This window comes from Hippocampus zosterae, chromosome 16, assembly GCF_025434085.1.
Source record: "Hippocampus zosterae strain Florida chromosome 16, ASM2543408v3, whole genome shotgun sequence".
NCBI lineage: Eukaryota > Metazoa > Chordata > Actinopteri > Syngnathiformes > Syngnathidae > Hippocampus > Hippocampus zosterae.
This window is the reverse complement of record NC_067466.1, coordinates 14,231,090-14,254,588: the sequence shown is the minus strand read 5'-3', so window position 1 is coordinate 14,254,588 and position 23,499 is coordinate 14,231,090. Positions and strand designations below refer to the sequence as shown.

At 44.5% G+C, this 23,499-nt stretch overlaps 1 protein-coding gene and 1 long non-coding RNA gene across 2 annotated transcripts; one reads left to right on the top strand and one right to left on the bottom strand.

The window, feature by feature from the left end:
* Positions 1-7,384, bottom strand: LOC127588148 (uncharacterized). The gene is made up of 3 exons (XR_007958987.1): positions 5,783-7,384; positions 4,171-4,258; positions 1-1,955 (listed from the first exon to the last, which is right to left on the bottom strand). It is a non-coding gene; the product is annotated as an uncharacterized LOC127588148 (long non-coding RNA).
* gfra3 (GDNF family receptor alpha 3) lies at positions 1,844-23,003 on the top strand. Its single transcript, XM_052046721.1, is given in 9 exon segments — positions 1,844-1,885; positions 1,887-1,947; positions 13,690-13,956; positions 15,263-15,352; positions 15,435-15,804; positions 16,300-16,409; positions 17,334-17,468; positions 18,489-18,622; positions 19,905-23,003. Coding segments are annotated over 9 exon segments (1,410 nt in total). The 3' UTR covers positions 20,106-23,003.
* The last annotated feature ends 496 nt before the right edge of the window (positions 23,004-23,499 follow it).

Here is a 23,499-nt window from a genome sequence, read left to right as displayed (position 1 = left end):
CCCCTCAAGTATCCAGTTCAAAAAGATATGCACGGGGCGTTCCAATATCTCTACGTTCAAAAGTAATCAGCGTGAAGTCACACGCTAATTTACAATTACTCTTGTTTTTCAATGACAAGTGATTCCAAACCAGAGAAAGACTACAGATCGCGCAATGAAGAAATATGCAGACTTTTGTTTTCTTTTCACCACATGTTATACATGTTAAACTGCATTTCTGCAATGGGAATCCAACATCTAAATCTGTTAGGAGTGTTTATTGGGCCCAACCTTTGATAAGCTGTGATGCCATTCCAACAGGCTGCACAATCATTGTCTTCTTTGGTGAGCAAAATGAAAAATAAGTCAATATTTACAGCGCGGCGCAATTCTCTTTGCGTGTCATTCGGTGATGACAAAAAAGCACACCAACCCACAGGCGAGCTGCAGCAGTTGGAAAAGTGAAGATTTCACAGTCCCAATCCTGCTAAGGGCTGATATGAAAGCACGCAGTCTGCAGGGTCCGCAATGGTCTCGCAGCGACGCAGGCAGGACCGGGAACAGGTTTCATTCACGTTTAACATTTAATATCACCCACCAGAGTTGTTTATAAAGAGACGAAAATCTCTTTAAGACCATGACAAGACCAAGACCGTATTTCTAAAACCGAGTTACTTAGTACCAAATAACGAGGGTGCACATCATTCAATGATTAGTTTTATCTTTGCGCAGAACCTTTGGGACAACTTCAACATTTTGATGTTATTATGTGAGTTCGTGTGTGTCCATCCTCAAATTGTAGGTTGAAAAGAAGAAGACGTTACGATTAAGGAGTTTCACCACTAGGCGGCGCTACGACACTCATTGTACTTTCGTAAATGGCAGACTGGGACAAACAAGAAAATGAAAATTAACTCATTCACTGCCAGCCCACTTAAAATAATCAATCGATGGCTATCAATGGCGGTGAATCAATATACTTTTCTTTTTCCTCCCCAAAGCATGTACCATACATTTTTATTCTTGGCAGCCTGCTTGCAAAATAAAACAACCCCCTCATCTGACTAAGAAGATACTGTAATTGTGATATAAAATGGAATTTAAATATCAAAAGATGTTTTGATGGTGTGTCAAAGAGGGATATGGCAACTATGGAAAAGGCTCTCATAGCAGCTAACTCCTCAACCAACTTCAACGTAGTTCCTTGGCGCGAGATGACACCAAAGCAATACAGATGTGCGCAAAATCAGCGAGTAGGTTAGTTTTTTTTTTAGCAATTGATTCCATATTTTATTATATGGTGACTCGCTAAGCCTGTCTTCAACCCAAGCATTTCTAGTTTTATAATCGTAAAACCAGAAGGTAAATATGTCTTTCAGATCTACTCTCCACTTTGCTGACATTGAGCATCCCCAGCTGTCCATCTTGCCATGTCCGCGCGCACAGCTGTTCCCCCCCGGGAAACATTCGCGGCAACTCTTGGGATTATTCCTCCTTTTTTTTCCAGGGGCCAATCACGTGACCCCTATAATAACAGGAGACGCGAGCTTTGCCTCTTTCACTTCGACGAGCGGACAACTGCGGAGCCACACATATGAGAACTTGCGAGCGCAGCACAGGGACCTCTTTTGGACATTTCCATCAATCAAATCGTGGACGTAAGAGACGCGGATGGAGCAGCAAAGATCGCGAGAACTTGCGCGCCGCCACCAGTAGCGCGCACAATACGTCGCTACTCGCTCGGTCGCGCTCGCGGTGTTGCCGTCGGTCAACTTTTGCGCATCTCTTACCTGGCCGTCCGATCAAGCGAGTGCCGCGTACGGGACGCATCGTCATCGTCATCTTCGCAGGACGGGATGCTCGCATGTGGAAGCAGCAGACGCTTGACGGTCTTCCTCTTCAAAAGTAGTCCCATGTCGGCGCACAGGATGATGTTCATCGGACTCCTGCTTCAAGTCTTCTGCCACGGTAAGCACCTTTAGATATTACATTTGAAAAAAGAATCACATTTCGGGGGGGGGGGGGGGGGGAATGTTTGCTTCCCATGCAGTGTGCGGTATGTTATTCAAAAAGGAATTAGGAAAACACAGTATATGCAACTATAAGTGAAGTATTGAATGGATACGTTAATTTAAAAAAAAAAAACAGACAAGAACCTTCCCTGTTCATTAAATCCATTCACGAAGTTGTGTTTGTGAAAGTGACATCCATCCATCTATATTTGTTTATTATGCAATATCTATTTTGGATCTGGCAAAGTGTTTTTTAAAAAAAAAATCATTTGAAGAGAATTGAGAAATGTGGCTACCGTAAAGTAAATTGCTCAAATTGCAACCGTGTACACCGTGAGTGCTTTTATGACAGGAGAGTAATTAAGAACTGCTGCTATCTGCATTTTTTATAAATGCATGATGTAAATGCGGTTGGTGAAAAATGCTTTTAAAGGAACAGCGTGGGGGGTGAGAGGGTGGGCGGGTGGTTTGGGGGTGGGGGCGTACAGGGAAAAGGGAAAGCATTGACTGTCTCACACACACGCGAACACAATTGGTCAAGAAAAATGAAGGCGATTTAATCCCATCTAGCCTGATGGCTATTTCTCTGTATTCCCACCTAATCTATGCACTTCCGCAGCCGTCCAGGTTGGAGTGGAACCTTTTCGGCTGACAAAATGCTCCCATGAAGCCCATTTGCAATTAATTTCCGAGGTAGCGCAGAGTCCATGTGGATGACATCATGGGTCCAATTGGGTGTGGGGGGCGGGGGGGGTGGACAGTGGCCATGCAGCACATATTGATTGGACTTTTCCCACATCGTGGAGACATCTCACTTATCTGGTATTCCCCTTTAAGAGGAGTTTTTTTTTACTTCCCATTAGCACGCGTGTAAATCAGCGACATGGCTACAGTACGTGTGCATTAGACGGTGATTGCCGAGAGGATTTCATATGATGTCAGAAATTGCATGATTCGCCACTTAATGGCAGTAAAATAAGAGAGCGCTTTATGACGCGTCATCAATCGGGGCACTCGGCTTGATTAAACTGGACAAATACTTTGGGATGAAATGTCGTGGAGAGAAAAAAAAAATGGTGACTGCGATTTCTCATTGCGACATGAAGTTAAATCGGGATGATTTTCTTCTGTTGCGCCATCGATGGAAAAAAAATACGGATTCGAATCATCAAGTCGGGGGAATTGTCGTGGCTGAAAAGCAGTGCTGCAGTGGAGCATAAATGCCTGTTGATTTGCAATTTTCATACAAGAAAAAAAAATTGCTTTATGGATCATCTTCATTGCTCAAGGCGATCAGACTCATTAATTTGATGAGGTGGTGTGTGTGTGTGTGTGTGTGTGTTGTCCTCAGGCTGCGCATCCACATACCATCTGAAAATCCACATCTCCATCTCATAATGTGACTTTATTGACCAGATGATCAGCTACTATTTGACGGACAGGAGGGACAATTGAATTGCTTTGTGGATAATGTCGTGTCAGGCCGCTAATAAGATTATTTCGGAAAGCCCGCTCCTGCTTTGTGGCGTAGGCGTTTTTTTTTTTTTTAAGAACCTTCATCTTGGGTATCATCAAGGTAAGCAAATAGGAAATTGAATTGATATTATGTTGAATTTGACCATTTTCCACCATTCTGAGTGGCATTTGTGGAAACACGTGGTGGACTTTTTTTGGGGGTGGGGTGGGTTGGTCTTTGCCAAAATTCCAAAGCAATTCAGATTAGCCTTCTGGCCAATGCATTTTGTTTCTTTTTTAAATATACGAGTCAACGGTCCAAATGGCACCTCATTATTGTGTTCAAAGGCTCTTCCAAGCAGCGTTTCTTGACTGTGATCCCTTCCAGCCCAAATGCAAATCGTCAGCGATAGACTTTCATGCCTACTTTCAAAAAGAAATCATCTGATTCGAAAAATATTCCCTTCACAGGTATTATAGAAAACAGTCGAAGAGATGGAGCGGCGAAATCACATTTCATGCAATGTTATTTTTAGATTGGAATACATTTGGCCGCGCGCAACTCTGTCACCTTAACAAAGGCGGCGTGGCGCTTTAGAGGGAGCCTTTTCCAAAATGTCTGTCACCGCTGACAAGCCACAGAGCCGCGGGCGAAAGCTCGCCAAAGTCATCATTAAAGTGTCTGTTCAAGATCGAAGGAGGAGGAGGAGGAGGAGAATCGCACCTGTCGGTGTGCAGCAGATGCAGCCTTTGCTTTTTTTGCCCTGTGGAAACACCGCTCCACTTTCCCACCGTTGCGGCAAGCCTCCATTCTACGCAGCAGGGAAAGCACACATTGCACGCACTCAAAATTGGGTACCGTTTGCATCAATTGTTTTTCTTTTTAAGTCAGCACGGAAAGACACATTTGAAAGGATGCGAGTGTCGGGCAAATCGATAGGAAGCCAGTCGACTTTGCTGCAAAGGCCTCGTGGATTTAGTCACGTGACCTGAGGCGCAAAATGGAACTTCCCCGCAAAAATGAATTTGCCCAAGCGCGTTTCGGCGCGTCAAGTTCCATACGCCGCTCAAGTCGTTTCTATGAGTGAGTGTTTAACACGCGACTTCTTGAGCGTCGCCGTTGTCGTAGTTCTTTTCTTGCCTCTTTCCGAAACGCGGGGCCCTGCAAGTCGGTTTTGTGTTTTGGCCGACTGCACACAAAGATTGAACTGGCAACACGCCCACCGGACATCACCGAGAGATGAGAGAAAATAAAAGGATGGCTCATCATTTCAAGCATCCGATGTCGTAAAAAGATCATTTGGATTATAATGCTTGTATCGAGAGAAGTAAATTGCCAAACACAGCTTTGTGGATGACGGGGTTATTTAATTGAAACGTCGCTGCTAAAGCGGGGCAAATTTGATTATTATACCTCACTTGCCACAAAGTTAGCAAAGACATTTTCTTCTTCAAAAGAATATCCTGAGCAATTAGTCCATGCGGTATGCTAGGAGTGACCCCCCCCCCCCCCCCCACACTCGCAACCCCCCAGCAGAGTAGCGAAAAACTGCAACACACCCTCGGAATCATCATTATTATATTTTTCAGATGATCCCACTGGAATGGACGGCACAGCTATCGGGGGGAGCAAACGAATGATCAGGGGCTGGGGTGGGGTCGGGGGGGTCTCTGAGTGGCCAATTCACGGCACAGATGTGCTTGCATCATGTCGAGACTCGAGTGCGCAACTACCGCGATGCATTTAACGGGAATGGGAGGAGCCGTATTAATTGCCGCGATTGAGGTCGGCTGTGAGCACTCCCACAGCGCCGCAGACCTCCCTCCCTCCCTCCGGCAGATCAACTAGCCTGCGCTCATCTGAGGAATGACGAACATCTGGTCTAACCCGCCGTCACGCTGATATAAACGACCAGGATAAAAAACAAAACAACAGAGATGCTGGAGGCACATAGCAGCTATCAATTCAGCATTCTGTTGAGTTTTCCATCAATGTTTTCATTTACACAGATTACACGTTAAAGTGCAAACAGAACCCCCCCCCCCTCCAAGATTAGGATGATGATGACATTTTGACCATGGAATGGGAATTACAGTAAAACCACAGACCAGGCACTATGTGGGAATGGGTTGAGGAGCTTCATTCATAGTGCTTTGTTGCCCTCTTGTGGTATCTATAGGCAACGCACCTTTTTGGATGGGGCGATAAATAACTTTTATAGTTGAGGATAGTTGATGCAGACTAGACACAAATTGGTGAATTTTTGGCATTCACTCGATTTCAAATATCCCATTAGTCCCCATGAAAGATTCATTCTTCAGATTGAACAACTCACAGGTTGATGTGAGCTGATCGACTCTCTTCTGATACAAAGGGAAGCTTTTTCTTGCCCAAAGCGCTTTGCATTTTTATTGCAAGTGGCGCACGTCGATGCAATTTGCCAAACAGAATGTCTCCATCAGTGCCAAGAAAGCATATGGCACATCACAGTTTGGCGCTGTGAAGGAAGCCTGAAATGTTGACAAAGCTGCGAGCGAAAACGCCCGAGTGCTGGATGCCACACCGGAGGCGGGCTGCCGTGAGGCCGGAGGAGCGATGATGTGGCGACGCATTCCAGGGTTACAGTTCATCAAGACGCGGGTCGGTGTCGTGCTTTTGTCAGGCAATTGTTGATTCCGAGAGTGGTCTGCCGATGCCGCTCACGAGAGTCTCCTCCGCTGCACTCCACTCTGCCCCGTCGCGTCTCTGCCGTCGCGTCTCTGTGGGCTACGTGCATGAAAACTGATTAGAGCGAGCGCAACAGCGCTCTACCTCTGAAAGGCCCGCCGGCTCAGAGATACCAATTTTCTTTGCCTGCACAAATTGAGGACTAAATAGCAAATAATTTCTCCATCGGAGACCTAAAAAATAAAATCAAATTGCAGGACGTCAGCAGACTGCAGAGTCCTCTCGACCCGCATTGTTGTCCCATCATTGAACTGTAATAACAACAAATGAGGGCGCTGTCATTTTATAAAGATATACGATGAAAATAAATGTTTACTTTAAAAAAAAAAAGAAAAATCAATTCTTTCTCTGTGTTTGATGTTTAATGATCAAACAACATTTTAGAGCCTGACAATGTTTTATTTCGGTAATAACACTGTTATTATAACGCGTAGCTCCAGAAAAACGTCCATCTGCGAAAACAAAATACACGCCCATGCATCTTCAGTAATTATTAGAAGGCATGCGGGTGTACGGTAAATCAGAGCCAGCACTTTTAGCTGGTTATGATTTTAGCACTTCCCTTCCCTCCACCGGAGATGCATTAATCATTAAAATTTCATACTCACGTATATGCCAATGGAGGGGATTCAAACTAGACCCGGCATGACAAACAAACAGGAAAAGGCCTCTACTGAAAGATCAACAGCGGAATGGGAGACATTTTGGACGCTCATGCAAATTAACATGAAGATGAGAAGAAGGGGCGGAGCTGACGGGATTTATTGTGTCACACTGGTTGAGGGGTGGGGATGAGGGGGGGGGGGCAACGGTGGCCCACTGCGTGGGGTCAGTGGCTGAAAGACAAAAGTGGACACAGTGGCTGACGGATGGTAATCACATGATTGGACCCCCCCCCCCCCGTCCCCCCGCCCCCGCCAGATGAGATTGCTTGTCCCCTGGCAGATGGGTCAATTTCAGTATCTATGGCTTTGACCTAATTGTCTCCAAAATCAATTTGGCCACAATGTCCTTCTCTCAGGTGTTGTGTTCGAAGGCAGTCAGGCAATCCACAGCATTAAGAACCTCATTACATCCTCGCCTGTACAGCGGGCCCACGCTGGGCCCTTTGTTCCGTCAAGGGTGACGGTTTCAAAACATCAGGAGAAAGAAAGCAAGCCAACAAAAAAGACAGACTCTCCGAGCAGACGGGGTGATAGCCAGAGTTTGTTTTTTTGTTTTTGTTTTGCAAGAAGCAAACTTAGAGCAAATGCAGAAAATCACATCATCATATGTTTTCGTTCGTTCACAGTATACAGAGCTTGCGAATACTCGGAAACATTCAATTCAATAGGCAGAAAAACAAATTTTAAGTTATGAAACTTTAGCTTCAATAGCCTTAGAAGAGTATACAATGTATGTATATAGAATACAACATGTAACACGTAAAAGGTAATCCTCCAAACATTTGCCTGGTTAAAAATTCAGTAGTAGATTTTTATTTAATTTTTCTGTCTGAAACTCAAATCTAAAATGTGCAAATTACCAACTAACTAATTTGACCAATAAGTAACACTTTTACTAAACGAATCAATTAAAACTCAGCCATAATAAATGATCTTTAAGTTTACACAAGTTCAAAGTGGAAGTAATTGTAGGTTGAAATGTGGATATTTTTAGGTTGACAGTTGACAGCGCATACTTATTTTTTTCATGGTCTGTAAGTGAAAAGTGTAGATTGAATGTAAGGCCAGGGGGGGTTCTGCCCTCTCTGACTGTAAGTACGACGCCGTTGATTCCGCCATTTTTAATTTCTTTTTTCCACACTTCACGGAAAAGTCTCACTTTAAAAACTTTGCGCTTTGCGGGGCCAGCGGAGAGAGTCATGTGACTGCATGGCATTATTTGATCATCTTATGACGGGCAGAAGTCGCTCGGATAACCAAAACTAATACATTGCACAAGCAAACAAAACTGCTCTGTTCGCAACTCTGAAATCACTCCGCCAGCCCCTCCCCAATTTCGAATCTCTCCAATTGAACATTTGTCATCAGGGCGTGTCACTTCACGGCAAACGTACGACCCTCGCCGCTCGCACATACAATAAAAGAGCTTGTTGACGTCGTGCTATGCAATCACTAAGTGCAGTGTGAAAAGGCCTCGAAAGAGAGAAAAGTAGCGCCCAAGTTACCAAATATGGTTTTTGCTTTATAAAGGGCGGTCCTGAAATAAACTCAACAAGTTGCCGTGCCATAAATGGGGAAAAAAAGTGATGACCATTCCAAGGACTGATGATCAACCGAGGCTTTAAAAAAACAAAAACAAACAAAAACACATCTGCTCATTATGATATCCATTATCAAAAGGTACGTTTTCAGCGTGCCCTTTCATACCTGATGTCGTCGGGTCCAACCGCTCAATCTAACAAGATCCAATTATCCCATTCTAATCCTCGCCGCTGATTGACACAGTCACTTTTTGTAATTAATAATAAATTGCGTTTGGACTTTGCAGCGGCGTGGGACTGCGCCGCATCATAATGAGAGCCGCTTGTAATTATTCCGAAAAGTCACTTTGGAATGACATGGGCGCAAGAAAGAGATGAGCCTTTTAAGATAAAAAATAATAATAATAAAACACAAGTTCAGATTGAGCTTGTGTGAGGACGCCCAGCGGCAGTCACCGCAGCCTTCCGGGTTTAAGCATATGTTTAATTTTAAACAATTTGTTGGAGGACAATGAGCTGATTGGTGGAGAAAGTGGCGAGAAAAGGGCTGCATCAGCAAGGACTAACACCAGCCTTAATTATGGCTGATTAACCAACTGTGTCCTTCTTAAGGAAACAACTCTGTCCAGGGGCAAGCGCAGCGCACAAGCCGGCATACGCAATTAATTCATTCATTAATTCCCTGGCGGCTCTTAACACAAAGTGAAAATCCTTCACGCACTCCAAAAGTGACGCTGCCGTGTTTGAATCCTTAATACCGCGGGGAATAAATGCATTTTAATTGTTGGCATGACATGAGGGGTGGAGGGGGGGGGGTGGGGGGGGATCAGTCATAGGGTGATTGGACAGAGCTTGGACAACTTACTAGAGTTTTCTGTCGTTTGCCATCTGCTCAGCCCCAATATTTTTTTTTCTTTCCCAGCTATGTCTTTTCATTTACTGCGTTGAATGACATCCAAAAGACACACTTTTGGCAGGAAAATGGTCATACCGCATTGTACTCGTGATTCTTTGCCGCTTTCCAGTCCGGCCTGTGGGGGGGTCAATCGCCGTCCTTACATTAACATTCCATTAACTGTACACTAATGCGACTCCTTAGTTTTAATTTGTATGACAGTCCGTGAAGTGAGTCGTCTCATTTGCTCGAAGCGCTGGTCCCTTTTACATCTATCGTGTTTGGGCTCACGTCCATGTATAGTCACTCGTTTTTCACCCTGTTATTTTTATACGAGACATATTATAGGGGGGGCAGCCCGGTAGCCCAGTGGTTAGCACGTCGGCTTCACAGTGCAGAGGTACCGGGTTCGATTCCAGCTCTGGCCTCCCTGTGTGGAGTTTGCATGTTCTCCCCGGGCCTGCGTGGGTTTTCTCCGGGTGCTCCGGTTTCCTCCCACATTCCAAAAACATGCGTGGCAGGCTGATTGGACGCTCTAAATTGTCCCTAGGTGTGAATGTGAGCGTGGATGGTTGTTCGTCTCTGTGTGCCCTGTGATTGGCTGGCAACCGATTCAGGGTGTCCCCCGCCTACTGCCCGAAGACAGCTGGGATAGGCTCCAGCACCCCCCGCGACCCTAGTGAGGATCAAGCGGCTTGGAAGATGAATGAATGAATGAATGAATATTATAGGGGTGTGCTGATTATCCATTTACGTTTTCAGTGTTTTCATTTGATTGCTAAGTGGTACGATAAACAAATGCTGAGCGTGACTAGTCCTCACGGTTGAAAGAAACTTTAGAATAATCACAAAAGTACTGCTAATCATGTTTCGTACGTAACAGTGGTCCAAATTCCCGTTTGTAATAGATGTCAAACACATGGCCCGCGGGCCAGATCTGGCCCGTCACATCATATTATGTGGCCCGCAAAAGCAGATCAGATTCTTGCTACCAAAGAACTCATGATAGTAACTGAAAGAACAGTTGAATCAAACTGTTATGCTTGACTTCTTTCTATAGTTTGAGTCAGAACGCCCTGCCCCCCGTCCACGTGAAACAGTCACTAAAATGTGGCCCCTTGACAAAAGTGAGTTTGACACCCCTGATCTAAATCAAAGATGAACCAGTCACAACTTATTCTTGGATCATCATAACAATTTCTTATGAAGCATACTTTTAGTGTGTGTGTGCATGTGTGTGTGTGTGTGTGTTAACAGTTGGTTGCAGTTAACAGTTTCATTCATTCATTCATCTTCCAAGTCGATTGATCCTCACTAGGGTCGCGGGGGGTGCTGGAGCCTATCCCAGCTGTCTTCGGGCAGTAGGTTGGGGACACCCTGAATCGGTTGCCAGCCAATCGCAGGGCACACATAGACGAACAACCATTCGCACTCACACTCACACCTAGGGACAATTTAGAGTGTTCAATCAGCCTGCCACGCATTTTTTTGGAATGTGGGAGGAAACCGGAGCACCCGGAGAAAACCCACGCAGGCCCGGGGAGAACATGCAAACTCCACACAGGGAGGCCGGAGCTGGAATCGAACCCGGTACCTCTGCACTGTGAAGCCGACGTGCTAACCACTGGATACCGGGCCGCCCAACAGTTAACAGTTTCCATTACATTTTTTTTACGCGTAGGAGCTTGATCAATAAGCATTTCTAGCATCCAATAAATACGACGTTCCAATAAAAATCTCTCAATTTCTGAAAGCACCTCACGCGGGTTGTGTCCAGCGCGTGCCTTTCGTCCTCCCGTCGCCTCCTCCCCCCGGTGTGACTTCCATGCAGGAATTTCTTTTGGTCACACTCCCCGTCTTCCCAGCGGACTTCCTCCTCCTTCGCCACACTCTCCCTCTCATCCCCAATTACTGGCCGGCAGCGTGGACGCTCGGTCATCCATCCCACGCCTTTGAATGGCTCAAAGATAAATTGGCCACAGCCAATCACTTCCCCGTGAACGTTGGCGCGATGGCGTGTGGTCTCCCATGAACGGTGTGAACCTTCATCATCTTTTCCTGCGCAGACCGTATTAATCACCCCAGTGAGAAATCAATAGAGTGGATTATGGCGCCCATATCACCATATTTCATCCCGCAGTTCTTCTTCCGACGCGCACGCCGCTCTTGCCTGCGGAATTGAGAGATCTTGAGTTAATCAATGAGCGCGACTCCGTCGTACGTGCTGCTTTTATATCTATCAGATACACTCTGCGTTTTTATAGATTTTAACAACGATGCGCCGTATGCGGCCTAATGATCTCGGAATCCAACCGTTTGGATAAGATAAGCATCGCCGCTTCTTCTATTTTTTTGTGGTTTTTTTTTTTTTACTAGACTACGATCGTTCTTCCCGCCGCGGCCTGCTGCGTCACGGCAGGAGCCGTGGCAGGTTTCCTGCGGCGGCAATAAAGCGTAGCCTCTCCGTTTATGATATATTTCATGCGTGAGTGAGACGTGGACCTCATGTGGCGTCTGAGATTACCGAATACGAGGCGATGGGACGGGATGGCAGCTGCGCTTTGCCCCCGCCAGTCGCCAGCAGCTTAATCAAAGCGTGTGACCAATCTTAACACAATGCTACGTTATGTGAGTGTTTGCGCGCGTAATCTATATGTTAATGTACGTTAGCTTTCGCGCGCTTGCCGACAAACACCCGCAGCCACACTTCGGTGTTAATGGAGTTTTCTTTGCCGTTTTGGTTTCATTAGACTTTACACCTGTTGCACCTTTAATGCAGGTTTTTCCAATCTTGCGGTCAGGGCCAACGATGTTCATGGAGCAATTATTATCGGTTTGACGATCATCAGAATAAGCAAGCAGACACAGTAATCTTTGGCGAAGGGTTTTTGATTGCTGCTTGTTGACATCGTTGCATGACTGGTAATTAGCATTAGTTTGGGTAGAGCATGTCAATTTTATGTGAATGCACACGTTTTTGATGTGAACGTCATGAATATAATCACGCACGAGTGCATTGTATTCATCGTTGAGACTTTTGATGGATAAAGGAACTTGTGCCAAGTTGGTAAATTCAGATTCACATTCAAACTATGAATCCGTTTTTCTGAATGTTTTCATTTTCAACTATACGGAATCAACGCGATGACTTTATGTAATAAATAGCTTGTGTGTTACATCAAAGGGGCAGGGACTTGAAAATATTAATGTGAGCTTTGCTCACAAAAATATGTAATCAGCATTCAGTGAGTCTATAAAATTGGAATAACTTTGTCACGATTGTTTTTAGAGTGAGCTTATTTATAGTTTTAGAAGTTGTGCCTTCATTTGATGATTAAATTATTTAATCCTATCAGGGAGGAACAAGGGGAAAGGCTTGTTGCATTAGTAATTTGCAGTGGACATGCCCCGTGGCATCCTGAAAGGGTTTTCAACTATTTTTTCAAATTGATTGTGTTCTACAGTGGACTTGTACACCATTGCAAACAACAATTTCAGCAATGAATGCGTTTTTAAATCAATATTAATTACATGAAAACAATATTATGCTGTATTCCAAATGATCATTGTCATTTTCCTAAAAAGTCGGTGGGGATGGTATTGACTCCAGGGGGTACGCCGCCTCTGGCCATGGCAAAAAAAACAAAACAAAAAACTGTTTGAAATTGCATATTTTACTCCTTGCTAACCTTGCCTTGTTGGGACATGATGGCCATCCACCAGATTCTACAGTCTGTATTAATTCCGATATGCATTTTGGCAAATCGAGATTTTGGAAAGGATTTTTTTAGGTTGTTGAAGTGCAAATCGAAAGATTGGGCATCTGAGCGTTGGCTGTTCAACAACATCCACCCTGACGCAGGCCAACGTTCTACCGTATGAACGCAATTCTATTCAGCAACTGATACACAAATAGGTATCTAATATGCACTCTAGGGAGTGACACGAGGAGGGCTTCAGAACTAAAAGCGGAGCTGGAAGAGAAAACAGAAAAAGTTCAGATTGGAGTGTGTTTCGAACCTGATAAGAATGTGCTTGCGTTGCATTGCAGCGTCGCAAGATTTTTGCATCGAGCTTCTGTGTTTGGACAGCGCCGTGATATTAGCTGACTGCTTAGTTGGAAGCACTCCAAAAAGCTCGGCTGGCCCCCCCACCGAATGTCAATCAATCCAATCAGCCCACCCGCTTGCAGTGTTTTACGGCCATATTGTGAATGAGGAACACTTGTGAGCTTTCAATTTAATCTTCCTTGTGGTTATTATAATGAGTAGTTCGCCAATCTGTCCACAGAGCACAATTCATTTGATCTGTTGTCTTAATTACAACCTATTTATCGCAACAACAAACAGTGGTAAAATTAACCCCGCGGCTAAGCACCTTTCACGCAGACGACGTATGACCGTATCTCCATCAGGTAGCGCACCGGTATCGGCCTCCTTGGACTGTCTGCTGGCAGAGCAGGGCTGCATCCAGCAGCAGTCCTGCAAGGTCCTCTACCACCTCTTGGAGTACTGCTCGGCCGAAGAGGCGATTTCGCCGCTCGGCCCCGACGCCCGCAACGAGTGCCTGGAGGCTCAGAACACTTTGCAGCGCCATCGCCCACTTCAAGTGTGCAAATGCCAGCGCGGATCTCGTAGGGAGGAACACTGCCTCAGGGTCTACTGGACTGTCAGGTTTGGAGGTGGGATTTAAGCTTTGCCATCTGTGTGTAAGTGTGTGCGTTTGTGTGTGTGTGTTTAATGCTTACCTACACTCACCGACTATGACGGAACGCACCCTTGCATCAAAAAATCTTCCATTACACACTCAAGTGAGCAAAGATTAACTGTACACTTTCAGAGATACTTTAGTCAAGTGTACACTTCAAAAAGAATATTTTTAATGTTCAAACTGACAAATGTTATTCGCAAATCCTCATTATCTCGACATTTTATGGCTGCGACAGAGTCATTTTTACCACTGTGTTACATCACCGTTCCTTTGAACTTAGTGTCCTTATTTTCTAAACGAACTAATTGTCGAAGCTTTGTCGGTGGAATTCTTTCCCATTCTTGCTTGATCTACAGCTTCAACTGTTCAACAGTCCGGAATCTCCGTTGTCATTTATTTTTACTCTTCATTATGCGCCACACATTTTGAATGGGAGACAGGTCTGGACTGCAGGCAGGCCACTCGAGTAGCCGCACTCTTTTCCTACGAAGCCATGATTTGAAGACTGCGGTTTGGCTTAGCCACAACTCATAAGGAATCGCCGTATCGAAAATGGACGGAAGTATCTTTTAGTCCTGCTATGAGATAAATATTGATTCTCAGCCGTTTCGGGTGATCAATTTGGCACAGTTGCATGTTGTTATACAGTATTGCATTTCTGTATCGTTTTGATGGTCTCTATATTTGCGACGTGATAGTGGTGCTATTAGCAGTTGAAGTCAGGTAAGCCCAGGTGACAAATGCACAGCCCGCCAGTGTCACGCATCATTTACTGAGAAATTGAGGGAAATGTGAAAAGATATTGCCTTGCCTCAAAAAGAAAATCCTGAATCTGCAACTTTACCTGGATCCAATGCCAACATTGGATAAGCGCTTCTTTGGCCTGTGCCCCGTTACTACGGAGTTTTATTTTGTATATTGAAATTCATGACTGTATGATACTAAAAGGTATTTCTGTTATTTTGCTTGCCTTATTGCGCTACATTAGAAGAGGGGCGTACTTCTCAACAGGGCTGAAGTGGGACTCATTTTCTGGAGTTTCAGGGCGACTTTAGTTCATCTTTTAAAACATTTTTACACTTATGAGTGTATCAATATAAAACCGATGACCATTCCATCCAACTTAAGATCAAAACTTATGAGACCGTAGTCTGACTGCAGTAAGTGCTCGAAAACTAGAAGGCTAATTTCCATGGAATTTTGTAGCTTTTTGAAGTTCAACGTCGGACCCCTTGCGTGCAAGTCATGAAAAGAAGACTTTGCTTTTCTGTTTTAAGCATACGAAGAGTATGAAGTGTCCCCATATGAAGAACTCGAGTTCAGCCTGGTGAGAAACATCGAGATGTCGCAAATGGCCTCCATGGCAGGTATGGCCACTGACACGAATGAGTCAACGTGTTCGTCAAGTTTCTTTCCTTGTCGTCATAATACTCTTCTTTTCCCCGCCAGCTTCCTCCATGTCTGTGGACGGTCACAATCAGTGTCTCAAAGCCGCCCAGGACTGCGGCTTGTTTGAAAAATGCGGCTCCCTGCGCTCCGAGTACGTCGTGGCGTGCACCAAGCGAGCAGCGGCCTCCGACAACAGTTGCAACCGTCAGAAATGCCACCGAGCCCTGCGGCGCTTCTTGGAGCGTGTGCCGGAAGAGTACAGCTTCGCTCTGCTCTTCTGCCCTTGCTCCGACACCCTATGTGGGGAGCGCCGCAGGAAAACCATCGTCCCGTCTTGTTCCTACGAGGAGAACGCTAAGGGGGAGGAACGAGCGGGGAAGCCCAACTGCCTCAGCCTGCAGAACTACTGCTCGAGGGATGAGCTGTGTAGGTGAGAAAGGTTACGTGCTCATGCCAGAGCTGAGGACACGCGGTGTTTTCTGAGGTGAACACTGCTATTAGTCATTTGGCAGAATCTATGCTGCTTGGTGACATGTTGTGTACCACACTTGACATGGACCAGAGGAATAAAAGGGTCCAACTTCTGTCAGGAGATTGGAAACATTTTTTTTTAAGGTGCATTGGGGGTACATTAATCACTGGTATTTTTCCACTATTCGCAACAGTACTCGGTCCCTCACCCTCACATGCTTTCCATTTTAAATAGAAAGCAGCAATAGCAATGTGTCTGGTAGTAAGAGTGATGCAAAAAAAGTGTTATTTTACCCAATAATAGCAAAGTTGGCTCACACAACTCATTCCACAAAAGACATCCGGTGGGATTCTATCTCATCACTTGCAACCTCAAGCAGAATCGGCGCACTTCACCCCTTAAGGCACCTTTAATATTCTGACATTGTTTTTTTTTTTTTTGCATGTGCGTCAGATCCCGGTTTGCTGACTTCCAACATAACTGTCAGCCAGCTCCAATGTCTGTTTCTGGCTGCATGCGAGAAAGCAGAGCTATGTGCCTCAAGGCCTACGCTGGACTCATAGGTGAGTAAATAAATGAAAGCGGATAAAAAGTTGAGAGATGGAATCGTTTTACGGAAAAGGCAGAATGGGGTGTGAAGGATTATTAGAAATCATCAGCTTTTTACTTACTTACTTATTACTTTCATAATACTTTTTCTCACCAGAAAGCGACTCTTTACAAGTTTTAATTTTGCAAATAGTCCATTGCTTTTCACACTGGGCAATACATTGTAGGATTTGTTTGTCGGCAATAATTCTCCTTTACTCTCAATCAATTTTAAACAAACTGCATCGTCTTATTAATCATGTTACAGTAGCATTCTGTAGATCATTTCTTGCATTTGCAAATTTTCTCAGGATTTTGTCAAATTAGTGTGGCCTTTTGATGAGAAGGCTAGATATACGGAACTAAGGAAGCACCAAGAAAAAAAAAATACTGTAAAGATAATATCCATGTGTAAGTAGTCATAGGTTTGGATGCACTAACGCTGCAGAATGAGAAGGTGGCTGAATATTAAAAATAAATACATAAATAATTTTGTGTCTCAATAAGGGCTTCAAATTCACTGAATTTTTGGGCAAAATGTCCTCATAGAAAGACACAATCATGAAAAAGTAATGTCCCCCCCCATCTACTCTATGCACGATTCTTCACAAAAACTTTGCCATTTCTAGGCCTTTTGTTGCAGCCGCTTCTGGGATTCCTGTCAGAAATAAACCCCCCCAAAAGAATCTCCCATTTGTATTTCTACTGGCAGCTCATCAAAATGTCTTACTTTGTATTGTTTCCCCCATGCCCCCCCACTGTATCTTTCAAAACATTTTTTTGACCCCCGCTGTATGAGCGCGAATCTCGTCTGCAGTCTGCTCGGTGTCTTCAACAGAGGCGCAGAGCATGAATAATAGCTCGGCTCACGTAAAACTGATGTTTGCCGTCTTTTGCAGGCACCATCATGACTCCCAACTACGTGAGCAACAGCAGTACGGAAGTGTCCCAGTGGTGCACGTGTGATGGCAGCGGCAACGAATGGCAGGGCTGTCAGCGCATCCTGCACATGTTCAAAAACAACATTTGTCTGCGTAAGTGTCATTTGGTGGTCCTCTGGTTCGACGGTGATCACCTTTCACATTTCAATATTAACTCTTCCATTGCTCAAACTGTTTTTTTGTGGGGGGGGGGGGGGTAGGGGGGGGTTTGTAAAACAAGTACATAGATCAGTGTTTTGTGACACTTTTGAGGAAGACGTGTTACTATGCTAAGATTTTAAAATGCTCCTCCTGTTCGTCTATTGAAGTGGCTGACATTAAATGTATTTAAGTATCAAAAGTAAAAATATTCAAGCTTTTGAATAATTAGTTTTGATTTGAATATTATTTTTTACTGATTTAGCGTACTTCAGTGACGTTGCGAAACGATTTGCATTGCAGCGACGTTAGCTAGCACACGTTAGCCTGACCGTAACATTATCCAGATGGTGAAACATATTGTAAAGTGTCCTTGGGTGTCTTGAAAGGCGCTTATAAATAAAATGTATTATTATTATTATTATTAACTACAAGAAGATCGACATTTTGACATCACTGGACACTTTCTGTCAAGATGCTAACGAATACAATGACACATTTTGTTCACTGCTCCAAAAAAGCTTTGATGTAAGTTTTTCACATGATTGTAGCTTGGCATGCGGCACTTCTCTGGCGGTTAGCTTCAGCGTAGTGAGATCTAAGGTAATTTGTAGCAAAGAACACATTTTTCAATGAGCGTGGTGAGGGAAAGGGACACACAAGTTTGCGTTAGAGTCATCTTAAGGTTAGCTATGCCAACTGACACTTCGCGAGAGGCGGGGGTACGCCCTGGACTGATCGCCAGCCAACCATTTATTATTTAGTTACAATCGTCGGTGTGTTGAAAATGGTTCGTCCAAAGGGCGAGGTTTCTCGTGAATAAGAAAAGAAGGAAAAGTTCAATGCCTCATACTTTTAGAACCCTCACATCACATGGATTCAAATTTAGGACAGACTGGGGAAGTCAGAATGACTTGGCGATGATGTATAATGAACCATGTAAAGACACCCCCCCTCCCACTGATTCCACCTCAGGTGCTGCTATCAGCTCCATGGGAGTTTCCGTGACGCCCCCTGCTGAGACCAGCCCCATTCCAGCTCCCGAGCCTTCCCCGAGGGCCCGCGAGGAGAAGGTTCACGCCGTCAACTCTCTCCCGGAATTTACCACCGTGAGTAAGCCCCACAATCACCACCTCGCCCACATGAGAGTTGAACCCCTCCCTCAACATGCACGGAAGACTAACTAAAACTAAATTCCAGTGGAGCGCTCCGCCCACCCTAAACCCCCCCCTCCTGCCCTTTGTGGTCACGGATTAGCGGAAGGTGTTTGCAACGTTTGGCACAGTCCTCAACTTTTAATATTCATGTATGCACACCCCTTCACTCTATATTCTCTTTCTTTTCTCCTAATCCTCCCACAACACCCCACTGCTGCAAAACCTGCCACCTTGGGGGCTGCATTAAACATTCATACACAGTTTATTTAATAATAACCGCCTTCGGAGTTCTTTTATTTTTATTTGACGTTATTGGGGTACGTTTAGGTGAGCCGGATATTCGATCGATGGCGTGATGACGGTTTGTTGCGGTCAGTAAAGCGCACTAAGAGCCATATGTGCTCACCATATGAAGGTATTCATGCATCAATTCACTTAATTAATCATTAGCGGTGAAAAGTGCACATCGTCACTTTTCGGGCCCAAGAAAACATCTTGACATAGGTCGACAGCTGGGTGAGTGACTCTCCATGGTGACAGCTGTTTCCTGCTCACATCACAGAGCAGCAAATGTGTTTACAGTGTACACACTGCAGGCTTCATCCGCTACAGCTGCAAATAGACCCTTTTAAGTGGAGTGGTCCAATAAGAATCGTGAAATGGAATGACTTGAAGATGGACACGTTTTGTACTTTTCATTTTGACAGTTGCTTTTGGTGGACTGAACGATTTGGAACAGAGTTTTCTACCTTTGCTACTCGAAACGCTTTATACCACAGGTGTCAAAGTCAAGGCCCGAGGGCCATATCTGGCCCCCATTACATTACTTTATATGGCCCGCAAAAGCAAATCATGTGCGGCAACTTCCATGATCCTTGCCGAAATGTCAAATTGTAACGTGATAAAGAACGTTGAAATTTTGTAATCCTTTTGTTACCCTGTTGACATTCACTTGAGCAATAATCGAACAACCAACAAATTAGCAGCGGCGGGTTCAGCGAAGGCTAAAGTGACATCCAAAAATGTCAGCTTGGTCAGAGTTTTCCTCTTCGCCCCCCAAAAAAAGAAACTTTAAAGCTGTGTAACAAACAAATAGTTTGACTTTTGTAATGGCAAATCTAGTCATCCGTCAATTGGTTGTGTACAAGAAATAATACAATGAGATGATTCTTCTACCGGTCGGGTTTCCTTCACACGTCACTCCTCTCCTAATCGCAATGATTTCCACTCACAGATCGAGACAAGTGAGGAAGTGGAGCAAGAGGAGGTCAAGAATGAGGAATTTAACATCATCCCGCCATATTCTGAGAAAGACTCCGACACCGAGTCAAGGGCCACCGAGAGGCAGCGAGGAGCAGCCAGCTCAGTGGCGCCGGTTTTTCCGCTCTTGCTGCTGTCTCTACTCATCCTGGACTGGGAGCCTGGCAGCCACTAAATCGTTCACCTTCTGCTCGTTTCTCTGTCATTGCCGCATTCAAACCCATGCCAACTCCCCGGGGAGAAGTTGCCAGAAAGAACTGCGGAGGCTTTCATTGAAAAAGGAAAACTTCTCTCCTTCTTAAGAGTGAAAAGATATTCCGTCGTGCAGCAGTATCTTGTGTCTTAGCTCCAGAGCAGATAGCGCATGGCTGAACGAAGAAGTGCCGTCTGGGCAAAACACTCCACCCGGAAGCCTGCTCCGCACTCCAAAAAAAAAAAAAAAAAAAAAAGTACATCCCCTCTTTTAACAAGAAGCACATAGCCAAAGGCCACACTCACCCCCCCAGCCCCTCCTGTACGTGCTCTCCAAGACAAAACCGCAAGAAGCGGCGTGCTCTAGTGCTTCCGAGACGGAGCGCGTCTTCTGATTTCTTTTTCATGACTCACCACGCATTTGTTACTCGCTCGCCCCGTCGGCTCTTCCTCTGCCCGCATCACACGAGGCTCTCATTGAGTTAGATCACTTTACCGGTTCGTCGGAACGCCGCCGAAAGCCAAACGCGGTACTGACTGAAAACAAATTGCTGGCCACTCGACTGGTACTAAAAAGGAACTTTGCTTTTGCGCTGCTATTTGATTTAACGTCATCGTTTTGTTTTTTTGGGAGGAATCCAAGCAGCATCATATGGCATTTTGAAAACTTCCATTCCAGCCGGCTTGACCTTGAAGACATGAAATTAATTGCCCCTTGAACAATCTTTAAAAAAAAAAAAAATCTGTTCCAGTCATCATTTTCACTATCATAAAACATTCTGCGCATGCACAAGCGTCAATCTGATGATCTCTAATACTGCCACGGGTAAACAAAAACAAGTCATAAATTGTTCAACAGCTCCGTCGTACTACCCTCGCGTTCTTCAGAACCCAACATCGAGGGACTGCGACTTACTTGACTTTGACAACTGTTCCAAGACGCGGGCGGAATGGTCGCAATGATGATGACACATCCAGGTTAGACCATATGACCAGTTTGCGCATATTCCACTTTAAAGTATCTCTTTGTACTTTAAAAGGCTCCGCTTTTGTATCGTTGACAGTTGACTTTGGCGTCCTGGGAACACGCGTCTAACCTTTTAAGGCCCCGGAAAAGTTACCTCCGAGTCCAATAATTAGCCCTACGGGGGTACGTTAGAGTAGATGAAGGGTCATAAATGGACTTTTATTCCTGAAAAACAACAACGCATTAAGGGCCGCTGCCCGTGAGTGGAGGAAAATGAAATGGTGGTGACAAAAAAGCAAGGGAGAGCGTCGTCGAGTCGGTCGCCTGCGTTGGCTTCATGCGCGAGCGATGTTCCGTCTTTACAACCGTTGGCTCATCTCACAGCGAGCCCCTCCAGTCACTTAGAATTATTCCGAGTGGGATGAGTAATGAGAGGGGGCAACGGCAATGAGATAAACCTCCACGGTAGAAATGGAGGGAGGGGGGGGGCGGGGGGGGGGGGGGGGGGGGGACTGAGAGCAATTATGGGACTATTTTCGAAGAATTCAACACGTAGCAAAAAAAAAAAGGGGAGGACGGCTTAGGGGAGGAAATAGGCAATTTACAGCTGTCATAGCCTCTCACCTTTTTTTTTTTTTTTATCCTGAGGAGATGTGTTTTAGTGGCACTTTGCTGTCATGTCAGGCAGATGTTGCGAGATGAAGATATGGAGATGGGAAGGGACACGGGAGGCTAGAAAGGCTGCAAAGGCTGCCGGCTGCTCTGCTCATTGAGCAGCCACATCGAGCCATTCTTTCTCTGGCTGGAATAACTTTTGCTGATGATTTTTTTTTTCTTCCCCATGGCTCATTTTCTTGGGAAATTACACTGTTGCGAGGTTGTAGGTAAAGACAAGCATATGGGATGCTCTCACCATTATTTTGAAGCAAACTTATCGACGAATTTGCAGCAAATAAGAGCGATAATTGGCTTCGGGTGGGAAGACGTACACGCACGATTACAAAGCATTAAGCGTTGTTATTTTCATCCGAATGGCGAGTTTTCATTGAGCACTTCGACGGACTGGACCTTTTCCAAAGATGTAGCATAAAAACCGGTACATTAAAAAAAAAAACAACAAAAACGTTTGCTTGCTGTCAAAATCACGGGAGGAGCACAGCTATACATTCTCATTTCCTGTAAATACGATTGTACGTAATCGCTTGAGGAGGCCGCATGGCCCAACACTTAATTAACTTGCTCCCATTGGGAGAGTTAATGAAGGGTTACGTTGGCGCAGGCCATTCTTCTCTTTGATCATCCTTTTGTTCAAATTGACAGTTCGGGAGCTAACAGAGAAAAAAAATAATAATAACAACAGATGAAATAGTAGCATTGCAAATTGGTCTAAAATATGTAACATGGACACATGAAGGATTTAAAAAGTATGCTTGGAAGAAAAAAAAAAGAAGCACTTGCCATTTGAGTGTTGTAGCAATTCTGCTGCTAATTTGCCATTTTGTGGCGCTGGCCTTAATGACTGAACTTGCGTTTTTATGTGTCTTTGCGTTTCAAAATGTGTGTTTATATTTGTAAACTATGGGAAAAAAATCATTTTACCATACAGTAGCTTGCATTTTTGGTGTATTCATGACTTCAATTGCATAATCATCCACACATTCTTTTGATTTGGATCTTTATGATCCTTCTCCCAAAATGATGTACAGAAAATATGTTTCATGTGTTTAAAAACATTTACATATCAATCGCGACGAGGAAAAAATAAATAAAACGTGACTATGATGTGTAAATGAAAACAAAGCAAGTGTAATTTTTGTGACAAAACAGAACTGTGTGCCAGTTTGTTAAAAGACGAATAAAAGCTACATTGGCAGCTTCTGGGTCCAATAGGACATGATTGGATGGAAATGAAAACGACTACTGTGTTTTGCCAGACTTTTTTTTTTTTATGACATTTTAGCAACAGCAAATGCGAATGAAAGTGTCACTAACAAGCTTACTGCCACTTTAATGGCATAAATCGGCTATGCTGGGCAAGCATTCGCACGAAAAGAGTCTTGAATTTAAGGACAATTGAAGATAAAGTTGTAATGATATCCAGATTTATCACACACATCGGAAACTACTTTTCAAATGGCCAATTCCTTTGTCATTTCTATGTTAAAAATCATTATGAGTTGATGCGAAATTCTGATTTGTCAAAGATGGTAAAGTGTGGGTTTTTTTGTGAGCCGCAAGCTAACAAAAAGATTTTTGTTAGCCGTAAGCTAACGAAAGATTTTTTTAGCCGTAAGCTAACGAAAGGTTTTTGTTCACCGTAAGCTAATGAAAGGTTTTTGTTAGCTGTAAGTTCCTGCCATTAAAACTTCCAAAATAAAATTAGAAAACATGTCACTCTCGGTGGAGTTAA